The 18,381-nt window shown below is 41.6% G+C and overlaps 4 protein-coding genes across 4 annotated transcripts; 1 reads left to right on the top strand and 3 right to left on the bottom strand.

Moving 5' to 3' along the window:
• Positions 1-898: 898 nt before the first annotated feature.
• dhrs13b.2 (dehydrogenase/reductase (SDR family) member 13b.2) lies at positions 899-4,760 on the bottom strand. Its single transcript, XM_085916073.1, has 8 exons — positions 4,451-4,760; positions 3,765-3,941; positions 3,413-3,688; positions 2,952-3,281; positions 2,445-2,792; positions 2,276-2,368; positions 2,158-2,177; positions 899-2,056 (listed from the first exon to the last, which is right to left on the bottom strand). Exons 1-8 carry the CDS (start codon positions 4,494-4,496, stop codon positions 2,042-2,044), a joined length of 1,305 nt encoding a protein of 434 aa, XP_085772199.1. The 5' UTR covers positions 4,497-4,760; the 3' UTR covers positions 899-2,041.
• gemin4 (gem (nuclear organelle) associated protein 4) lies at positions 4,446-12,064 on the top strand. The gene is made up of 8 exons (XM_085916072.1): positions 4,446-5,038; positions 5,535-7,523; positions 7,967-8,126; positions 8,522-8,792; positions 8,884-9,564; positions 9,905-10,118; positions 10,160-11,585; positions 11,677-12,064. The coding sequence occupies exons 1-6, from the start codon at positions 5,023-5,025 to the stop codon at positions 10,112-10,114; spliced, it is 3,327 nt and encodes a 1,108-aa protein (XP_085772198.1). The 5' UTR covers positions 4,446-5,022; the 3' UTR covers positions 10,115-10,118; positions 10,160-11,585; positions 11,677-12,064.
• Positions 10,312-12,416, bottom strand: LOC147054476 (ceramide synthase-like). Its single transcript, XM_085916074.1, has 5 exons — positions 12,159-12,416; positions 11,643-11,726; positions 11,347-11,563; positions 11,164-11,259; positions 10,312-11,070 (listed from the first exon to the last, which is right to left on the bottom strand). The coding sequence occupies exons 1-5, from the start codon at positions 12,278-12,280 to the stop codon at positions 10,813-10,815; spliced, it is 777 nt and encodes a 258-aa protein (XP_085772200.1). The 5' UTR covers positions 12,281-12,416; the 3' UTR covers positions 10,312-10,812.
• Positions 12,417-15,180: 2,764 nt separating this feature from the next.
• On the bottom strand, positions 15,181-18,201 carry LOC147054475 (TLC domain-containing protein 3A-like). The gene is made up of 5 exons (XM_085916289.1): positions 17,922-18,201; positions 17,454-17,537; positions 16,256-16,475; positions 16,077-16,172; positions 15,181-15,963 (listed from the first exon to the last, which is right to left on the bottom strand). Exons 1-5 carry the CDS (start codon positions 18,044-18,046, stop codon positions 15,700-15,702), a joined length of 789 nt encoding a protein of 262 aa, XP_085772415.1. The 5' UTR covers positions 18,047-18,201; the 3' UTR covers positions 15,181-15,699.
• Positions 18,202-18,381: the final 180 nt, after the last annotated feature.

The raw sequence follows: 18,381 nt of genomic DNA, 5'->3' as shown, positions 1-18,381 counted from the left end.
CGACAGTTGCCCCAAATATCAAAAGTTAATTGATCCCCTCGCCCCGACAGAAAAAAAATGCCTATAGATGCCATAAAACTAGTATTCCAGTTTTCCATTCTGATTCAATTCATTTTCTGTGGTCTATAACAAGTAACAACATGTATAAAATCATGAATCCATGTTTCGTGAGCAACAGAATTTAGGAGTCAAATTATTCAACACAAACCAATCACTTTCATGTAAGGCTCATCCAAAGTATTGATCATATCATAATATTCTAGGAACACGCTGGCATTTTGTCATAATAATAATAGTACTAAATGAGGAGTTCATTTTTTCAGTTTTGCACAAAAACCCAAACTGTTTGTCTTGGTGTTGTTTGTATGTCTGTCCACACAAGTTGATTGATCAGCTGTTGAATAATTCGATTTTCTGTTTCCCACGCAGATAGTGAACTGCTCTGCTTTGTTTGTCTTCTCCGAACACTCGAGATCCCGCCTGGGCTGCACACGTTGTCCCTTCATGGAGGCACTCACTGCTGGCAACAGGCTAACACAAACATCTGTAAGCGGTCAACACTTACGCTCAGTTTATTGCTGTGCTCAGGCTCACACTGGAACGTAAGTCAAGATGTCTTTATTTGCAACTTCAAAGTTGCTTTACGCTTTTTTAATTGTTGTTCCTTTTATTTATAATAATGAATACAGCTCGTGTTTATCGTACCCCCATAAATGAGTGATAAACAATGCTGTTTGACCCAACTGTGACAGGTGCGGTTACTTTTTTTTTTGTCTTGATATTGATCTTTTTTGTGAGGTTCTACAGGCAAGCCTAAAGCTCAACAAATCTTTCACAAATACCAGTTAAAGACTTGTATCATGGAGCAGGCCCATTTCAAACTCCTGTGGAAATGTTTTGATTGATTCTATACATCACAAAGGAGTACGACAAACATCCGATTTTGTAATAATACAAACTCAACTTGTTCTTTAATAGTAATAATAATAATATACAATAATATACCATAATATATAATATACTATAATAATAATAATGATCTTATTTAGAATGCATTTTACATTTGAAGGCAAATTGCAGAATGTTAGAGAACACAGGACAGATAAAACTAGGTAAAGTTATAATACAAACACTAAAATAATAAAATTCATAAAAAATATCATTAAAAACTAGCAACAGTATGCTTTCCGGAATAAATGGGTTTTTAGACCTTTCTTAAAAGTTTAGAAGGGCCACTAGATGAGGTTGCTTCAGGTTCAAGATGTCAGGTTATTCATACTACGAACTCAAATAACGATCATTTTCACAGGCCATTTGTATTCATGAATTGACTATAATTCGGTCACTGGTTTGGTCACAAAAGAGAGAAAAATGTTGAGCATTGTTTACCAAAGTAAAAGCAGATGTTTGTCTTATGGCAACGTTTTATTTTGATTCAACCCATACTCAGTACAGAAAACAGAAAGAATATTAACTGTTGAGAGGCTGAAATTAAGAGGATTTGGACAATTTTCAGACAATAACAAAGTCTCAAAACAATCTATTAGCAAAATAGATGTTGATACATTGAATGATCATTAAGTTATTAATTAATTTTGACATCCTTCATTGAGATGTTTGTTTCATTGCGATGGTGAAAGTCGTACCTAGTGTCATGTAAAGCCTATGTGTCATGTTTTCTTCTAGAAAGATTGTACAACTTCATGTTAAACAGACATTTCCAGGGCAAACTACATCTCAAAAAATATTATAAAACAATTCATAATCAAAGCATCATCATGTGTGACATCATGCCAGATTCAACCAAATCTTGTGTTTCAGCGTATCTTGTGTGACGTCATTGTAGTGATCACCAGTGTGGTACCACTAGTAGTACGGCGGCTCTCTCTAGTGGTAAGAAAAAAAGTCACTTCCCAAGTGTTTGTTTTGCTTCTTTCTTTTTCTGTATCTGTAACCTCCCAATGCAAATTGTTTCTTCTTCCGACATTGGTAAAACGACGGGAGTGCTTTGCCCGCTGTTGTGCTCTGTCATGAGGTACAATCAATATGGCTTTTTCTGCACAGAACAGACACATCAACACAAAACTGACATCAAAAACATTGTTTCTGCTATTGACAGTTGATAACTCAGAAGTGTATTCAAAATCTAAGTCTTACCTGCAATGAGTATTTTCTAGCTGTGGAGAAAAACAAGGAGTCCTTTTAATGTCTTTGAGCTCATGTACATATATTGACTTAGGGTGATGTAGTAGACAAGACAATAAATAATACTCACCTTGGTAGAGGTATCTTAGCATAACATACAGGACAAACAGTAGTAGGACCAAAATGCTGCAAACACTCAGCGTGAACAACCAGCTGCTAGGTTCTGTGGGATAAAATAGCGACATGATGAAGTTGGTCCGCTGCCACAGAAGAACAGTTGTGCAAATGATGCGACTCACCTTCAACAATCAAAACAAAACTCTTTTTAATAGGTATTCGCAAAGACTGATGGGAGACCGTGCACGTAAACTGACGCCCTGAGTGTCTGTGCGAAGCCTCGAGGTAGAAGAAACCCGAAAGCGAGAAGGTCTTGTCCATGTTGTTTTTGTGACTGGAGAGCAAGATATTGTCAAGCGCCTTGGGGAGAGGAGCGCCGATTCTCTGGCTCGAAGATGCCGGGTCTTGCACGTGCCAGTCGATGTGCACGTCTAGAGGGTAGTAGTTCTCTGCCTCACAAACCACCTTCTTCATCTCACCATCTTGCAATGTAAGCTTGGGACCAACACTGATGGACACACGGGGAGACTCTGGAAAAAAAGTACATTATTAAAGCTTTGCATTGAGTAGCATCTTACCAAGCAATGTTTTCCATACATGACATTACTTAGCATAGCTATTTTATTTATTCAAACAATAATGGACTATGGACCCCAAAAAAAAAAATTGATAGTCCTACTGTTCCTCACCTTGAATACGTAGATCTATATCAAGGCTGGAAGACAGCGGAAATACTGACACGGAGCACACATATGTCCCCACGTGCTTGACTTCAGTGAAGGGAAGAGTGTAAGAAAGGTCACCACCTGCTAGATTCCTCAGTTCAACTCCCTTTCCTTCACTTTTCCCAGAGTGGCTAGCATGACTGAAGAGCTTGCGTCGTTCGCCATGGTACTGCTGGTACCACTGCACGCTCACATTGGGTCTCTTGTGGTCGGCAGCAAATTGGCAATGGAGCTTGTTTTGGAACCGCAGGCCTGATGTCACCTTTGGAGTTAGTGTTTTCATGATCATCGCGACTGGAAATGCAAAAATGTGACAGGAAGTTAAAAACACTGGCAAGAATAAATAAATGTGGGGTCTTGGTTCTGGTGTGTCAATTTTAAATGGCATGATAGTTCGGCAATTAGGCATCAATATCGACTGATACCTTTAGTATTGAGCGTCTGGGTGTCCTCAATCGCAGGCCAATTGCTGATATCCTCCAGTCCCGAGGGAGGGGGCTCAGATGGGTGTTTGAGGATACTCGAGATGGTGAACAAGCCATTGCTGTGGGTCAGAGTGATGGCGAACCAAGAATTGTACTCATTGGACTTCTGGCCCGGCCACTTCAAATGGACATTGTCTGGATTGAATCTACGAATGTCACAATTCACAAGATCCACTTCAATGTCCCCCACATGGCGCTGCAAGTCCAGTTTGGAGTCTTGATGGAGAACACAACAACAGAGTCAGGTGGTGCCTTTCAATGGGTGTTACTGATATGCCAATAAAGGCCTCACCAATAACAAGGAAAGTGACGGCACGAGGATTAACGGGACTGTCTCCTAACTTCCCAAACTGCAGAATGCTGGATCTATGCAGGAGCTGAACATCACGCGCACCTTCGTTATTGACGAGAACGATATAGTCGGTGAACATACAAGGAATCCATTTCAGCAGATTAGCACACTGAGCACCTGGAAAAAAAAAACAAAGAAGAAACAGTCGTTTTGAAAGAAAACAATTTTGTATTTTTAATCACACAGTGCTGGCGGGCATACTATTGCCAGCTACTATTTTCTGTACACTACTAGGACAATCTTATGCAAACTAGTATGGCACCCCCATGTTGCTAGTGAGGTAAAACTGTACACTAGTTGATATCTGCATGCAACTAGTCACTAAATATCATTTATCAGGGTTTTGTATTAGGAAGACAAAACAAAGCAGTTGTCAATTAGTGCCCAATTTTACGTCACAGAATATAAAGTTGTCGTCTTCGTATGATGAAGTTAGTTGTGAGGACATTGACTTTAAGTTGGATATCAAGGGAAATAAATAAATGTAGTTGTGTTGCAGCACCAAGACTGAGAACCCAGTTTGACGCTCAGGAAGAAAAAAAAGCGACAGTTTATGCGACAGTCTTGCATAGAATTTCCGCGAAAACTCTGTCTCGAGTTACAACTTCAAATGTTGACTGACTTACCTGCATATAGAAGTAAGAATAAAGTCGATAACTTTAGTAACCACATGATTCTAAAGGTAAGATACCTTCAATCTGTTTTCCGAGCACAAGGTATCGGGATTAGTTTCACTTTCATTTTGAAGGAAACAACGCCACGTAAAAGCTACAGCGTGACGTTTTTGATGGACATTTAGCTTTGTGTGCAGTATTTGAAGGAGGTGATCAACAAAATGCTACGGTGCTGGCATATTTAAAAATGGGCAGAGCGTAAATCCTAATTTCCTACAAAAAAAAACAAAAACTGACGCGCTACTTCCGTGGTTGTTATTGGTGTAGTACCCATAAAATCCGTAGGGTAGCGCTGTATGTAACCAGCAGCACCTGGAATCGTCTCTTGTTTGGCCTCGTTGACCAGAGACAGCGGAAGCGTCATTTTACTCGCACGCTTGAATCGTGATTTTTAACGAAGTGCATGTTATGTCACGATGTACAGGTACTGTTTGTATGTTGCTGAACCAAGGAAATACATTTGTGTTGTGACACATTTTCACTACAAATTGATATATTGACAGAAGCTATTTTTAACATCCGACATGACCATGGATCAAGGTAAAGTTGACTCAAAGATCACCAATAGCTTTATCAATCCTCTTAAGTTGATGTACAAATGACTGTGTAGACGTACGAATTCAAATCCTGTACTCTGAAATGTACGTAGCACTATTACCAATGCAAACTATACTTTATACTTGAGTATTGTTAAAATGACTAACATTACTGTTATTTCGCTGACAGACGGAATGACTGGTGTCACACTTTAGTGGCATTGATTGTTTCAGTTTTGCACGAAGAGCACACCAAATCTGTTTTGTTTTATATGAATTGTTGCAAATTAAGCATGCACTGCAAAATCAATAATTTTCTAGCATATACACTCCAGATATAACAGAAATGCAAATCTTTTTTTTAAAAATACTCTAGGCCTCTGTATGAAGACAAATCGTCATTCTTTTAAAGATTATGAGTTTATGTTAAAATTGAGTCTATGATTGGAGTACTGATGCCTGAATTCCTATCTCTCTCTTTTTTTTTTTTTCTTCTTCAGACTGGGCCATTCTTCAGGGATCTTTCCTCCTTGCTGACAAATTGTGTCTTCCTTCATCCCTGAGCTCCCTTCAGAAATGTGACTGGCAAAAGGTGGGCAATCCGGTCCTGGCCGCTGTGAGGGAAATCTGTGGCGAGGACAATATTGGCAGTCATCTCAAAAGCAAGGCTGCCTCCTGGAGGAAAAAGCTAGTTTGTGTCGTGTGGTTGAAGTTGCTGAGCAAGGAGCATGGTGAAGACATGGAGGAAGCATGGAGGGAGAGCCCCTTCTTCTCTCTCCAGAATCCCCTCCCAGAGGTCAACTACACTGTTCTGGTAGAACTGCTCAAATCCTTGTCAGCTGCAGACACATTTGCTCATTTTCTGCTGTGTCTTCCACGGCATCAGCTGTGTTCCGAGCTAGAACGGTTCTCTGAACATATGAAGAGCAACCCTGTGGGTGAGGATGATGTCCACTTCTTTCTCGAGTTGTGGTGGCAACTGTGGAAAAGCAGAGAAGATCAGTTGGCTGAGGGACAGGATAGTATTGAAGTGTTGTTTGCTCGCCGAGTTGCTCATCTTACTTCTCAACCTGCTAGTTTGACTCGTCACACTGCCAAGAGGATGAAACTGGACTCAACAGCGTCACCAAACAACACTGACGTCCTTGACATTCTCCTTCACATGCTAACAGATATGAAAGATGCCATATCGAAACCAGAGCACTGCTCTCATGCGCTCTCCAATTGTCTCGATTCTCTTTACACGACTTTCCTCACGGATCAATCAGTCATCCTTCCAATCAAAGATAAGCTGCTCTTCCTGTCCAAAGCCATGAGCATCAGAGAGAAGAACAATGACAAGTTGACTTCAGAGCTTTTACAGGAGGCACAGCAAGACCTCCGAGCTTCTTACACCCCATCCAAGTTTCAGCCAAGCAGATTAAGCCTTTTTGAAGCCTTCAAGAGTGCGTCAGAACTCATCCAGTTCTGGCAAAACCATGACTTGCTGAAAGCGTGTTGCAGCTCTCCTGCCAGCTACGCAGCTTTCAAACTCCAGCAAAGTGTCCACAGAATGCTTGCGGCTCTAGAAGAAGCTGACATGACAGGAGAAGAAGAGGCTGAGAAGAATAAACTCCGAGGATTGCTGGAATCACTAACTTTTCCCATTATTGAGAGTTCCTCTGAGGTTAGTATGAGAGTTGCCATGACCATCATCAGTCATCGTCTGGAGGACTACCACGATGTCACTGTGTTGTTTGCCAGTGAGACCAGCTGGCTGGCCTGTGATGAGCAGCAATGGTTGGAGTGCCTTGAAAAGAACCAAAGAGCCTTCCAGCAGTGCGACACACTCATTCAACTGGCCTCCACCCTTTCTAGTCAACTCCAAAGTGAGAACTTTGGTGTGAGCTGGAGCAAGAGGTTGCTCAAAGTTATCACGGCCGTGTTCACTGCGCTCTCCTTGGAAGACAAGAATAAAGCTTTGGCCGCCACTCTGAAATCATCCAGCAAGGGTTTCTTTGGAACCTCAGGCGGCTCTGCTCTGTTTGCCAGCTTTGAACGGGAGCTCAACATGGCTTTCAACTGCATCATCCAGGGAGGAGGCGGAGCTTCAACGGCAGAGGGCAACCTCAGCACAGCCGTGTCTTTAGTGGCCAGGGTGGCCTTTCAGAACCCCGAGGCAACATTGAGATCCTGCTGCCAATCTGCTATCTTCAATAAAGGGGCCTTCATCCTCGTGAGTAAGATCTTGAAGCAGTTGCCCGGCCTTGGAGGTTTGACGCAATGCAAAGAGGAAAGCGAAGGGAGAAGAAATCCCACACATCTACTCTGCAGGTGCCTGCAGGAAGTAACAAGCGCCAGGTCACTCTCAGAGAATGAAAAGGAACAGTTCCACAAGTTTGCGGCTCTGTTAATGGTGCCGGTAGCTACAAGTGAAGGTGAAAAAGAGAGCCTTCTGTCACCTCAGGAGCTTGTCAACGTCTTCGTCTTGCCTAATTTAGCTTGCTCAGGTGAGTCTCGGCTTTGGGTGTGTGATGGGGAAATAGCTGAGGACATAGTATAATAGACACATGGGACAAAGCCAGAATATCCCAACTCATTTCTTTTCTTTCTTTTTTTTTTTTACAACCAAACAATTTTTTCAAGATAAATTGACTTGCTTCTGACTTCAATAATTCATTATAATGTAAATTTGTTATATGGCGTGGCCATGCTATATTTGTCACATATATCTCGCTAACACAACTGGCTAAGAGTCTCTTGACACGTTCTTATCATGCCAGTCAGTTGATACCCTTTCAACATTAATAACGTGAGCTAACTAATTTTCGCATCATTATGGATTTATATGTACGTCTGTATGTTATGTACGGCTAAGAGTGACTAAAGTGTGAAGTTTTTGGTTGCAGCACCCATTTAGTATTCAATTTTCCTCTGCTTATATTCCCTCTAGGCAATGGCTCTGTTGATTTCAAACTCAGCCTTCAACTTCTCCATGCTGCCTTGTGTGTGGATACCCAGGAAGTAAGCTCTTCCTCAGCCCACTGGGTGTTGGAATGCTCACCCTTTCCTTTGCTTTTCATCCTGGCTCAGCTGCAGGACCAGGCTCTCAGGTTGTCTGAAAAACTGCAGTTTCAGTTGATTATATTTTCATGACGTACAATGTCCTCGAACCTCTTATGCCAGGCGCATAGGCAAGAGTACTGTGATTCATTTAAAAATTAGACAGAAAAAAAAAAAAAACGGGGTGAAATAATATATACATACACATATGCAAGTGTCTTTTGGTCCCATGAAAAGTATGATAATATATCAAATCATTATTGTCGATAAAAAATATGTTTTTTTCTTATGTCAAATGCGTAATGAATGAAAACGTATGTACCAGTATGTGTTGGAATTGCATTGAGAGATTGAAAAAAAATTGTTGCTGGACTGTCGCAATTCAGTGATTGTGAAATTACAAGCCGTTGACCTTGTCTTATTCCCGACGTATATCGTTTACAAGGTGTTGGGAGCAACCACTCGGGAGCACTGTCCACCGTTGGTCCATGGAAACCAACGAGCTGCTGACCTCTGTACTAATCACACTGGCACAGGTGGTTGGCACCCAGGTTGAAGCCGCCCTAAGTCGCTGGTCCAGAGCTGTGTTCTGGCTCCATAATAAAATGAAAGGACTGGACTGGACGGTTTACTTCTACCTGAAACCCGTGTGGGGTATGCATTTCAAAAATGAAGTTCCCTCCTCTCTGTTGGCTGTTTGTGATCTTCCTGAACAGGTGGGATATTGTCTTTTTTTTTAATTTTTGGAATTGTCATGATGATATGTTAAGGTGAGCTTCATCGCACGTGTTCTTCCATTATCTTTAGGAGTGGTCGGCTCTGAACCTGCCCCAGTACGGACACGGCACCGGTCTATTGGCATGGATGGAGTGCTGCGCATTGTCAGATTCCCTTCAGTCCACCATGTTGTCTTGTCTGGCTCTGGATCAGCGCCGGTCGGAACACGTCAGCATGTTCAGTAAGGGCCTGCTGGTGGCGCTGACCCAGACCATGCCATGGTGCTCCGTTCTCCAATGGAGCAGATTACTTGGCACCTTGAAAGAGCTGATCACCGCAGGTCGCCTCCATGTGCCCTTCTCACTGGAGTACGTGGAATTCCTGCCTCTCCTGGATTTGAGGCAGTTTTCCTATGAGCTCTGCCTTTCGGTCCTTATGCTTCGAGCGCTACAGCTGCTCTGTGGTTCCAGCTGTTCTCATTGGCTGTCAGGAGACGGCTGGGCTCACGTGGCTCGATTATATGCACACACCATGAGGGAGGTGATGAACTCGCTGAAAGCTAAATTAGCCCTACCCGTATCCGGCGCTCTGACAGGCTCAACTCAAGTACATGCTGCACAACTCAAAGTCTCAGAAGTATCCTGTACCCCGGTCAAAACTCCAGACTGTTTGGAAGATTTAAGTGAAAGTGCACAGACTCTTGAGCAAGTGCCCAGTCAGGAAGTCCTTTTCGTTCTCAGTCAGATCTTCTGTCATGTCCAACACATCCAGGTAAGAAGCGTTAAAGTCTATCTTTTTAAGATACTGCCAGGAACATACCAATAAATGAGACTATTGTTCAAAAAGTAAGAGAAAAAGAAAGAGATACAAGTTTACTGCACACAAAGAAAGATATTTCGTGAGTGCATCAACAAGATAACACCTAAGCAATATTTTGTTTTATTATTAATAGCAACAAATAGGTTAGCTTTTCAGGAGATCACAGAAAATGCACTAATCAGCTAAATTGAGAATGCCAAGGGGGTGTTCTTTATTCTTTATTGCACTGATTTTTTTTCTTGTTTTTAACTAGTAGATTAGCCGTATAGATTGATCGTTTTCATTTTGTAAGGTGATGATGCCAGGAGGCCAGAGTGAACCTCTCTTCCTGTCCAGCCTGGAGATCCTCAGTCATTACCAGGCCATCGCAGGCGCTTTCCCTGAGAGCAGCAGCCCACTGGAGAACGAGAACATCAAGCACTTCTTCAACACCATCACAGACAACCTGGAGAACCAGGAGATGAAGTCTGTTCTACAGCAGAAGATAGCTCAACTCGCATGATGACCTTTTTTTTTTTTTTGCTCACATGGCAACTCGCATGATGACCTTTTTTTTTTTTTTTTTTGCTCGCTCACATGGAATGGCTTATTTTTCTATAGTGCTACTTCTACACATATTTGTTGGTATGACCATTTGTTTCAAAAGAAAGTCTAAAAAAAAAAAAGTATGATAAAAAAAATACAAAGGTCACATGAAAGGAATATCATCACCATTGCATGATTTTTTATTGAAATGCAACAATTCCACAGCCATTAAGCCAAGGCATCCATTGTACAAATCCCACACACTACCCATAGAACATGGCACAAAAACAAAATCTTGAAGTAATGACATGCTTGTTTCTTTTTTTCCTCACAGTTCACCTCTGTGAAATTTTGGCTTCTGTAATTGGAGACAAAGCTCGTTAGGAAGCCACAACCTATTCTGTTGGATGGATGCCAAGAGGTAGATACACCAGTCTAACTGACATCATTTCAAGTCCCTGCAAATTCAGAGATTTGTTTCTCAATACATGACAGTTTATTAATGCCTGAAAATACGATAGAATGAATTATTTTAACCGTTGAAAGCCCTGCGACAAATTACTCAAGCGTATGTTGAGGACGCGTGTATGCATTTTACATTCGTTTGACTCAAAAGCCCCAATGCATCCCTGAATTTTTACGTGGATGTGAAAGCAGCAGGCGCTCTGTTTTGGGTTAGTCTTTCTTATGTCGGAACACTCGCTGGGCTTTTTTGAGCTGGAGGTAAAACCAGTACACCTGAGGCAAAAGGACGGCCACGTTGCCGACGTTACAGTGCCAAGGCAGGTGAGAAGGCACTTTGTGCAGCGGGATGCCAAAATCATGTCCGTACTTCCAATACATGTAGGGAAAGATCAAGATCCGACAAAGGATGAACGTAATTAGGACTAAGATGCTGTTGAGTTTGTGCAGCTTGCTGTTCTCGAGGCCCACCTGGAAATAAGACAGGAGGAGTTTAAGTTAACACCCTGCCAAATAAAGTTTTTGATTGACGTGCTGTAACAAGCCCCAATGATGTCAATGTACCTGGACGATGATCTTCGAAATGGCGACGAAAGCGACACTGAGTTCCGTGATGAATAAGCATCCGATGAAGAAATCACCCAGACCTCTCCTGTAGAACTGAAAAACAAAGTTTTCTAAATCTGAATGTGGTAAAAATGGCACGAGTGTTCAAAACCAACACGTTTGAGTCCACAAAATTCTTACCATGCCAATGGGGAGGAGAATACCAAGCACTGCCAGGTGATGAAGCACTGTCAACCAATATTGGGAGACAAAAATCTTCAGGGTCATCAGCGAGTGCTTGTTGTACTTGCTGTTCCCTCTGAGCCTGTGCGTATGGAAGTGGCTCATATAGGAGGCATAGAGATCGATGGCCGAGTAGGGATATCCAAATGCCAGAAACCCGCTCAGCGCCCAGTGACTGCGGATGGCCAGAAGAATTCGTAAGCATGAGTTTGATAAAAGTCACATTGCTATTGTAAAGTCACATCTAAAGTTACCTGTCTGTCATGACATGTTTGCATGATGTCACAGTGATGACTCCTGAGGCAGTAGCCAAGGAAGCGTGGATAGCATCAAGGAGCCTGAAAACAGCAGCAACGATCACAATGCCAGACTGACCTGTTTTGTTTATTGGCTGGTGCTGATCACCTACACCATGCATGTTTTTGTAAAAAGTAATACGAGTTTCTTTTCACTATTTGTATGCTTTGTTCTCGTTGTGCCAAATTAAGGCAACAGTACCATCCATAATTGTTTAGTCGTTAACTGAGTACTTGTCAGTATGTCTGCCAGCTATTCTTTTATGAATAACCGCAATGGCTCACCTAACTGGTGAGGGAGCAGACTTTGTTTGAGCATGTTTGCCTCAGGAAAAGTCAATCGCAGACTAACACGAGCAGACTCCATGCATTAAATTGAATTAAGGCTCATGTTTTTTTTTTCTCGTGTGTGTGTGTAGAATTCACTGGTGCAAGACCATTTTAAATGCGTAAAGGTGACACGAATGAACTGACCTTTCGCTGACTATCAAAACATCCGCGTCAGTCCAGCGAGGGAAAGTCCACCTGAACACTTTTCTGAAGCCAAAGTAAAGTCCAGCAAATGTCACAGTTCCACAAGCCAACGTTTTAAACATGATGATCGGTGGCGTCGCCCTTACAAAACGCCAAAATGTGAAAAGCGTAGCAATAACTACGCACTTAGCAATAACTACGCACTACTCGCACATTAGTGTTGGCTCATGAGTGAATGATTCGTTCAAAAGAACGTATCTTTTCAGTGAACGAATCACTTTCTAAAGTGATTCGTTCTTTTTTCAGTTCATATGACTAACCAGTAGGTCCCCCAAAATAACAAATGTCGGCATAACGCATTTTTTTCAACCTTTTATTCAAACACAAACACATTCGGTATAATAACACCATCAACTACAATCCAACAAATACAAAATTAAAACATCAATGTCGCCATAACGTGTGTCGGCTGGCATAGCAGCAACACTGTCACTCACTTGTGAATCTTCACGAACGAACCTGAAAATGGCGGTGTACCTAATGGAGCGTCCGTGTGACGTCACAGATCAACCAGCCAATCAGAAAGTGGGGGGTTGTTTGGGTGTGGCACTTTTCACTTTCATTTAAGCTTTGACCATGAGTTTTCCCTAATGAAGTGGCCTGTGATTAGGTACACCTGAAAATGGCGGTGTACCTAATGGAGTGTCCTTGTGACGTCACAGATCAACCAGCCAATCAGAAAGTGGGGGGTTGTTTGGGTGTGGCACTTTTCACTTTCATTTAAGCTTTGACCATGAGTTTTCCCTAATGAAGTGGCCTGTGATTAGGTACACCTGAAAATGGCGGTGTACCTAATGGAGTGTCCTTGTGACGTCACAGATCAACCAGCCAATCAGAAAGTGGGGGGTTGTTTGGGTGTGGCACTTTTCACTTTCATTTAAATTTTGACCATGATTTTTCCCTAATGAAGTGGCCTGTGATTAGGTACACCTGAAAATGGCGGTGTACCTAATGGAGTGTCCTTGTGACGTCACAGATCAACCAGCCAATCAGAAAGTGGGGGGTTGTTTGGGTGTGGCACTTTTCACTTTCATTTAAATTTTGACCATGATTTTTCCCTAATGAAGTGGCCTGTGATTAGGTACACCTGAAAATGGCGGCGTACCTAATGGAGTGTCCTTGTGACGTCACAGATCAAACAGCCAATCAGAAAGTGGGGGGTTGTTTGGGTGTGGCACTTTTCACTTTCATTTAAATTTTGACCATGATTTTTCCCTAATGAAGTGGCCTGTGATTAGGTACACCTGAAAATGGCGGTGTACCTAATGGAGTGTCCTTGTGACGTCACAGATCAACCAGCCAATCAGAAAGTGGGGGGTTGTTTGGGTGTGGCACTTTTCACTTTCATTTAAATTTTGACCATGATTTTTCCCTAATGAAGTGGCCTGTGATTAGGTACACCTGAAAATGGCGGTGTACCTAATGGAGTGTCCTTGTGACGTCACAGATCAACCAGCCAATCAGAAAGTGGGGGGTTGTTTGGGTGTGGCACTTTTCACTTTCATTTAAATTTTGACCATGATTTTTCCCTAATGAAGTGGCCTGTGATTAGGTACACCTGAAAATGGCGGTGTACCTAATGGAGTGTCCTTGTGACGTCACAGATCAAACAGCCAATCAGAAAGTGGGGGGTTGTTTGGGTGTGGCACTTTTCACTTTCATTTAAATTTTGACCATGATTTTTCCCTAATGAAGTGGCCTGTGATTAGGTACACCTGAAAATGGCGGTGTACCTAATGGAGTGTCCTTGTGACGTCACAGATCAACCAGCCAATCAGAAAGTGGGGGGTTGTTTGGGTGTGGCACTTTTCACTTTCATTTAAATTTTGACCATGATTTTTCCCTAATGAAGTGGCCTGTGATTAGGTACACCTGAAAATGGCGGTGTACCTAATGGAGTGTCCTTGTGACGTCACAGATCAAACAGCCAATCAGAAAGTGGGGGGTTGTTTGGGTGTGGCACTTTTCACTTTCATTTAAATTTTGACCATGATTTTTCCCTAATGAAGTGGCCTGTGATTAGGTACACCTGAAAATGGCGGTGTACCTAATGGAGTGTCCTTGTGACGTCACAGATCAACCAGCCAATCAGAAAGTGGGGGGTTGTTTGGGTGTGGCACTTTTCATTTTCATTTAAATTTTGACCATGATTTTTCCCTAATGAAGTGGCCTGTGATTAGGTACACCTGAAAATGGCGGCGTACCTAATGGAGTGTCCTTGTGACGTCACAGATCAACCAGCCAATCAGAAAGTGGGGGGTTGTTTGGGTGTGGCACTTTTCACTTTCATTTAAGCTTTGGACATGATTTTTCCCTAATGAAGTGGCCTGTGATTAGGTACACCTGAAAATGGCGGTGTACCTATTGGAGTGTCCTTGTGACGTCACAGATCAACCTTCCAATCAGAAAGTGGGGGGTTGTTTGGGTGTGGCACTTTTATTTATGATTTTAGATTAGTTGATTTATATTAAAAAAATTAAAAAAAGGATCAGTGTGTGTGGCGGGGCGACGATTTGTTGAACGATCCGTTTGAACGAATCTTTTGAGCGAACTGATGTTAAAGATTCAGTTCACTTAAAACAACTGGAATGCACATCACTATCGCACACGCAACTTGGTAGACGGATGTGACGAATAAAAACGTGTGTAAAACAATTGTTTTCACAATAAAAGCAAACTTAAATTAACGTACATTTTCTGACCTTCAGTCAGAAAATATGGATATAATGGACATGTTATCACCACAACCTTGACTACTAATCACATTTTTGTCATTTATTTACAAAAGTAAAAATTACATTTTCGTATAAGTTACAGTCTCCTCCAAAAGTATTGGAACGGCAAGGTCGTTTATTTGGGTTTCAAATCAAAAGAAAAATATGAGACAATAGTTCAGAATTTGATATTTTTATTTTATTGAATCTATACCTAGATGCCGTTAAAAAAAAATCAGAGCAGAGCACATTTTGTTTGAAGCCACCATTTATTTAGTGAGCGAAAGTATTATCATCAACAATATTAAATAAACTTAAAGTCACTACCTTCTTAACTTCACCAGACATTTGCATTCTTCATTGGATTCCCCCCCCCCCCCCAGGCATTTACTGCAGCCTCTTTCAGTTCTTGCTTGTTTCTGGGGGCTTTTTTCTTCAGAAGGTAAAATGAGTTTCATGGGTAAAACGATTCTCCACTTTTACACCAAATGAATAATAATAATCATAATACATTAAATGTATTAACTTATATTTTACTTTCTTTATATCAAATGAATTCTAAAACTATTAAAATCTTCTTTTTTTTCCAGAAAAGTGCAGTGCTGGCTGTAACAGAAAAGCAGACTGACAGTGCTAAGAAATGTTGACAGTAATATTCTTAGTTCCTAGTCTGACTTGTAAACAATTTTGTTTTCCTTTCAATAGCTTGACTTACACTACCTTGTGCATCTAAAACAACTATTTTAACAAAGGTGGTCTGTTTTGAGTTAATGCTCTTTCCTATGTTTATTGTACAGCCGCTGAGCTTTCTTCAGCAGGAGGTAAAACCAGTAGATCTGGGGTAGGAAGATGGTCAGGTTGCCTGCGTTGCAGTGCCAGGGCAGATGGAAGGCAACTTTGTCCAGCGGAATACCAACTTGTCTCCCGTACATCCAGTACATGAAGGGGAAGATCACGATCCGACACACGAAGAACGTGAAGAGGACTAGAATGCCGTTGATTGTGTGCAGCCTGGTGTTGTCAAGGCCCAACTGGATCCCAGACAGAAGAGGAAGACTCAGACAGATAAAACAATTTTGCTCTTTTGTTGTGAAACTACATCTCATCGGTGAATGAACTTCAATATTGACCATGCATTGTGTACCTGAATGAGGATCTTTCCAAAACAGAGAAAAGGTGTGCTGAATTCTGTGATGAAAAAGCACCCAATAAAGAAATCGCCTAGTCCTCTTCTGAAAAACTGAACGGCACATAAAGTTAATGACACGAGTGTTGAAATCAGACACAGACTAATCCCGTTGTTTGAACACAGTAAATCCTTACCAAAGCGATGGGAAGGAATAGCAGGACCAGTACCAAGTGATGGAGGACAAGCAGCCAGTCCTTGTAGAGGAAAGCCTTCAGCGTTCGCAGAGAGTGGTTGTTGTACAGGCAGCTCTGACCTCTGACCCTCTGAATATGATAGTGGCTCAGGTACATGGCAAAGAGGTCGGTGGTCATAAAGGATGAGCCGAACAATACGAACTCATTGACCAGCCAGTGACTGTATAGAATGAGAAGACTTTGTTACTAGATTTGTGAATCGTGAAAAGGTCAAATGAAAAAGCCACATATTTGTTTCAATTATATTTTGATTTAGTTTGAAAGTTTGGGGTCACCCAGACAATTTAGTTTTTTTCCATGAAAACCCTAACCGCACAATGATTTTTACGGTTTGAGCCTTCTAACACAATTGCAATTGCATAAAAAAAAGATGTTTGCAGCTAGAATAGTCATTTGCCACATTAACAATGTATTGAGTGTATTCCTGATTAGTTTAATCTTATCCTCATTGATTTTTTTATTTTTTATTTTTAAAATAAGGACATTTCTAAGTGACCCCTACTAACTTTTGAAGAAGTTGCATTTTTCCATATTTGACCACATAATTGGTATAAATCACACATGAATGACTCCAGTGCAACGTGCAGTGGAACCTCCACTCATGGATTCTATTCTGTGATGCTAATTTTTCTAATGCCAAGAAAATGTTTTCTCTCGGGCAGTCCGTGCAGGGAGTGGTGGTTTGCATGTCTGCATCAGAGTACTGAAGTTCACGGTTCGAATCGCATTTCAGTGGGTTCTGTGTTCACACTCACAAGAAGTAGAACTGCAATTCATATTTGTGAAAATATTAAACAAGATAAAATAAATAAACACGACAGAAGTTGCCAAAGCCTGTTTTTGAAATACAACCACCACTTGTTTATTAGCCGGAGAAACAGGTTCAACCAGTAGACTACTCGTTTAACTTGAATACAAGGCGGGTCGACCACTTCTTCATCAGTTAGTTTGGAATTTACCATGAAATAAAGTAGATTGCAATTTTATAAACTTGTATGTATTTCCCATTTAACATTGCATCTCTTTATATTTCCAATGAATTTGTTCCTACTTCCGCCCGTGCCCTCTCTTTGGTTGACCTTCCGATTTGAGTGTGGAGGTTCCACTGATCCATTCATCTCATATTACCTGAAATTACCTGTCAGTCATGACATTGTTGCAAGATGACACCACTGTGATTCCAGTCACAGTAGAAATGCTCGCATGGATGGCAGAAACAAGCCTGGGGAAAAAAAAAGAATGTATTATTTCTTCACTATTTCTTTTTCAGCCAACTATAGTTGCGTCATCACGCCGCAAAAGAAGATGCGCACGGTGGACGCCGCACAAAAATGTATGACCTTTAATGCACTTAACATGTTTTCCATACAAATATTAAGTGCCATCATAACTTCATAAGGAATGTGACAGACCACGTCGCGTGCAATTTCATCGTCGTAAACCGACTAATAAGGAAGTACCATATTGTTTTACAAAAATGGCAAGCAGATTTAACCTATATTTTACAATCATTGCTCCATATTCAGGTAAAGGATAATTTGATGTTCATGTTTGCAACTGACCCGCGACCAAGTTGCACTTGCTCAATGAAGTTTCAAGTACTGACCTCTCGCTGATGGTTACAACGTCTGCGTCATCCCAATGTTTGAAATTGCATTTGAGTAGTTTCCCCAGCCCGTAGAATAAACCAGGAAAAAACACCGCACCACTAGCCAAGGCAGTTAACGTCATGTTACTCTCGTGTCGTCCAACAACTTAATCATTCTCTGCAAAGGGGAAGCATCAGACGAACCAGCCTTGAGCAGGTAGGTAAACCCGTCGCTGCGTTACGTCACATTGCCGCCATATTGGATGTGGCAATTTGCCTTGGTAGAGCAACAATCGAGTACGTATGTACATCGTACAAAACATAGAATGGTTGCATACAATGAAACGCCACATCCAGTATGGTGGTGACCTAGCTATTAATCGGTGCTGAAAACGTAATCGATGTGTATGAAGTCGAAACGCTTTTGACAGCGGTTCTGTGCTGTTCCGTCTGTGTCGGCGCTTGAACTTTTGTTGTG

The sequence above is a fragment of the Syngnathus leptorhynchus genome, chromosome 7 (genome assembly GCF_054491065.1).
Source record: "Syngnathus leptorhynchus isolate UIUO chromosome 7, UIUO_Slep, whole genome shotgun sequence".
NCBI classification, from domain to species: Eukaryota; Metazoa; Chordata; class Actinopteri; order Syngnathiformes; family Syngnathidae; genus Syngnathus; species Syngnathus leptorhynchus.
Note: the sequence above shows the minus strand (reverse complement) of the source record. Positions and strands in the feature narration are given on the sequence as shown.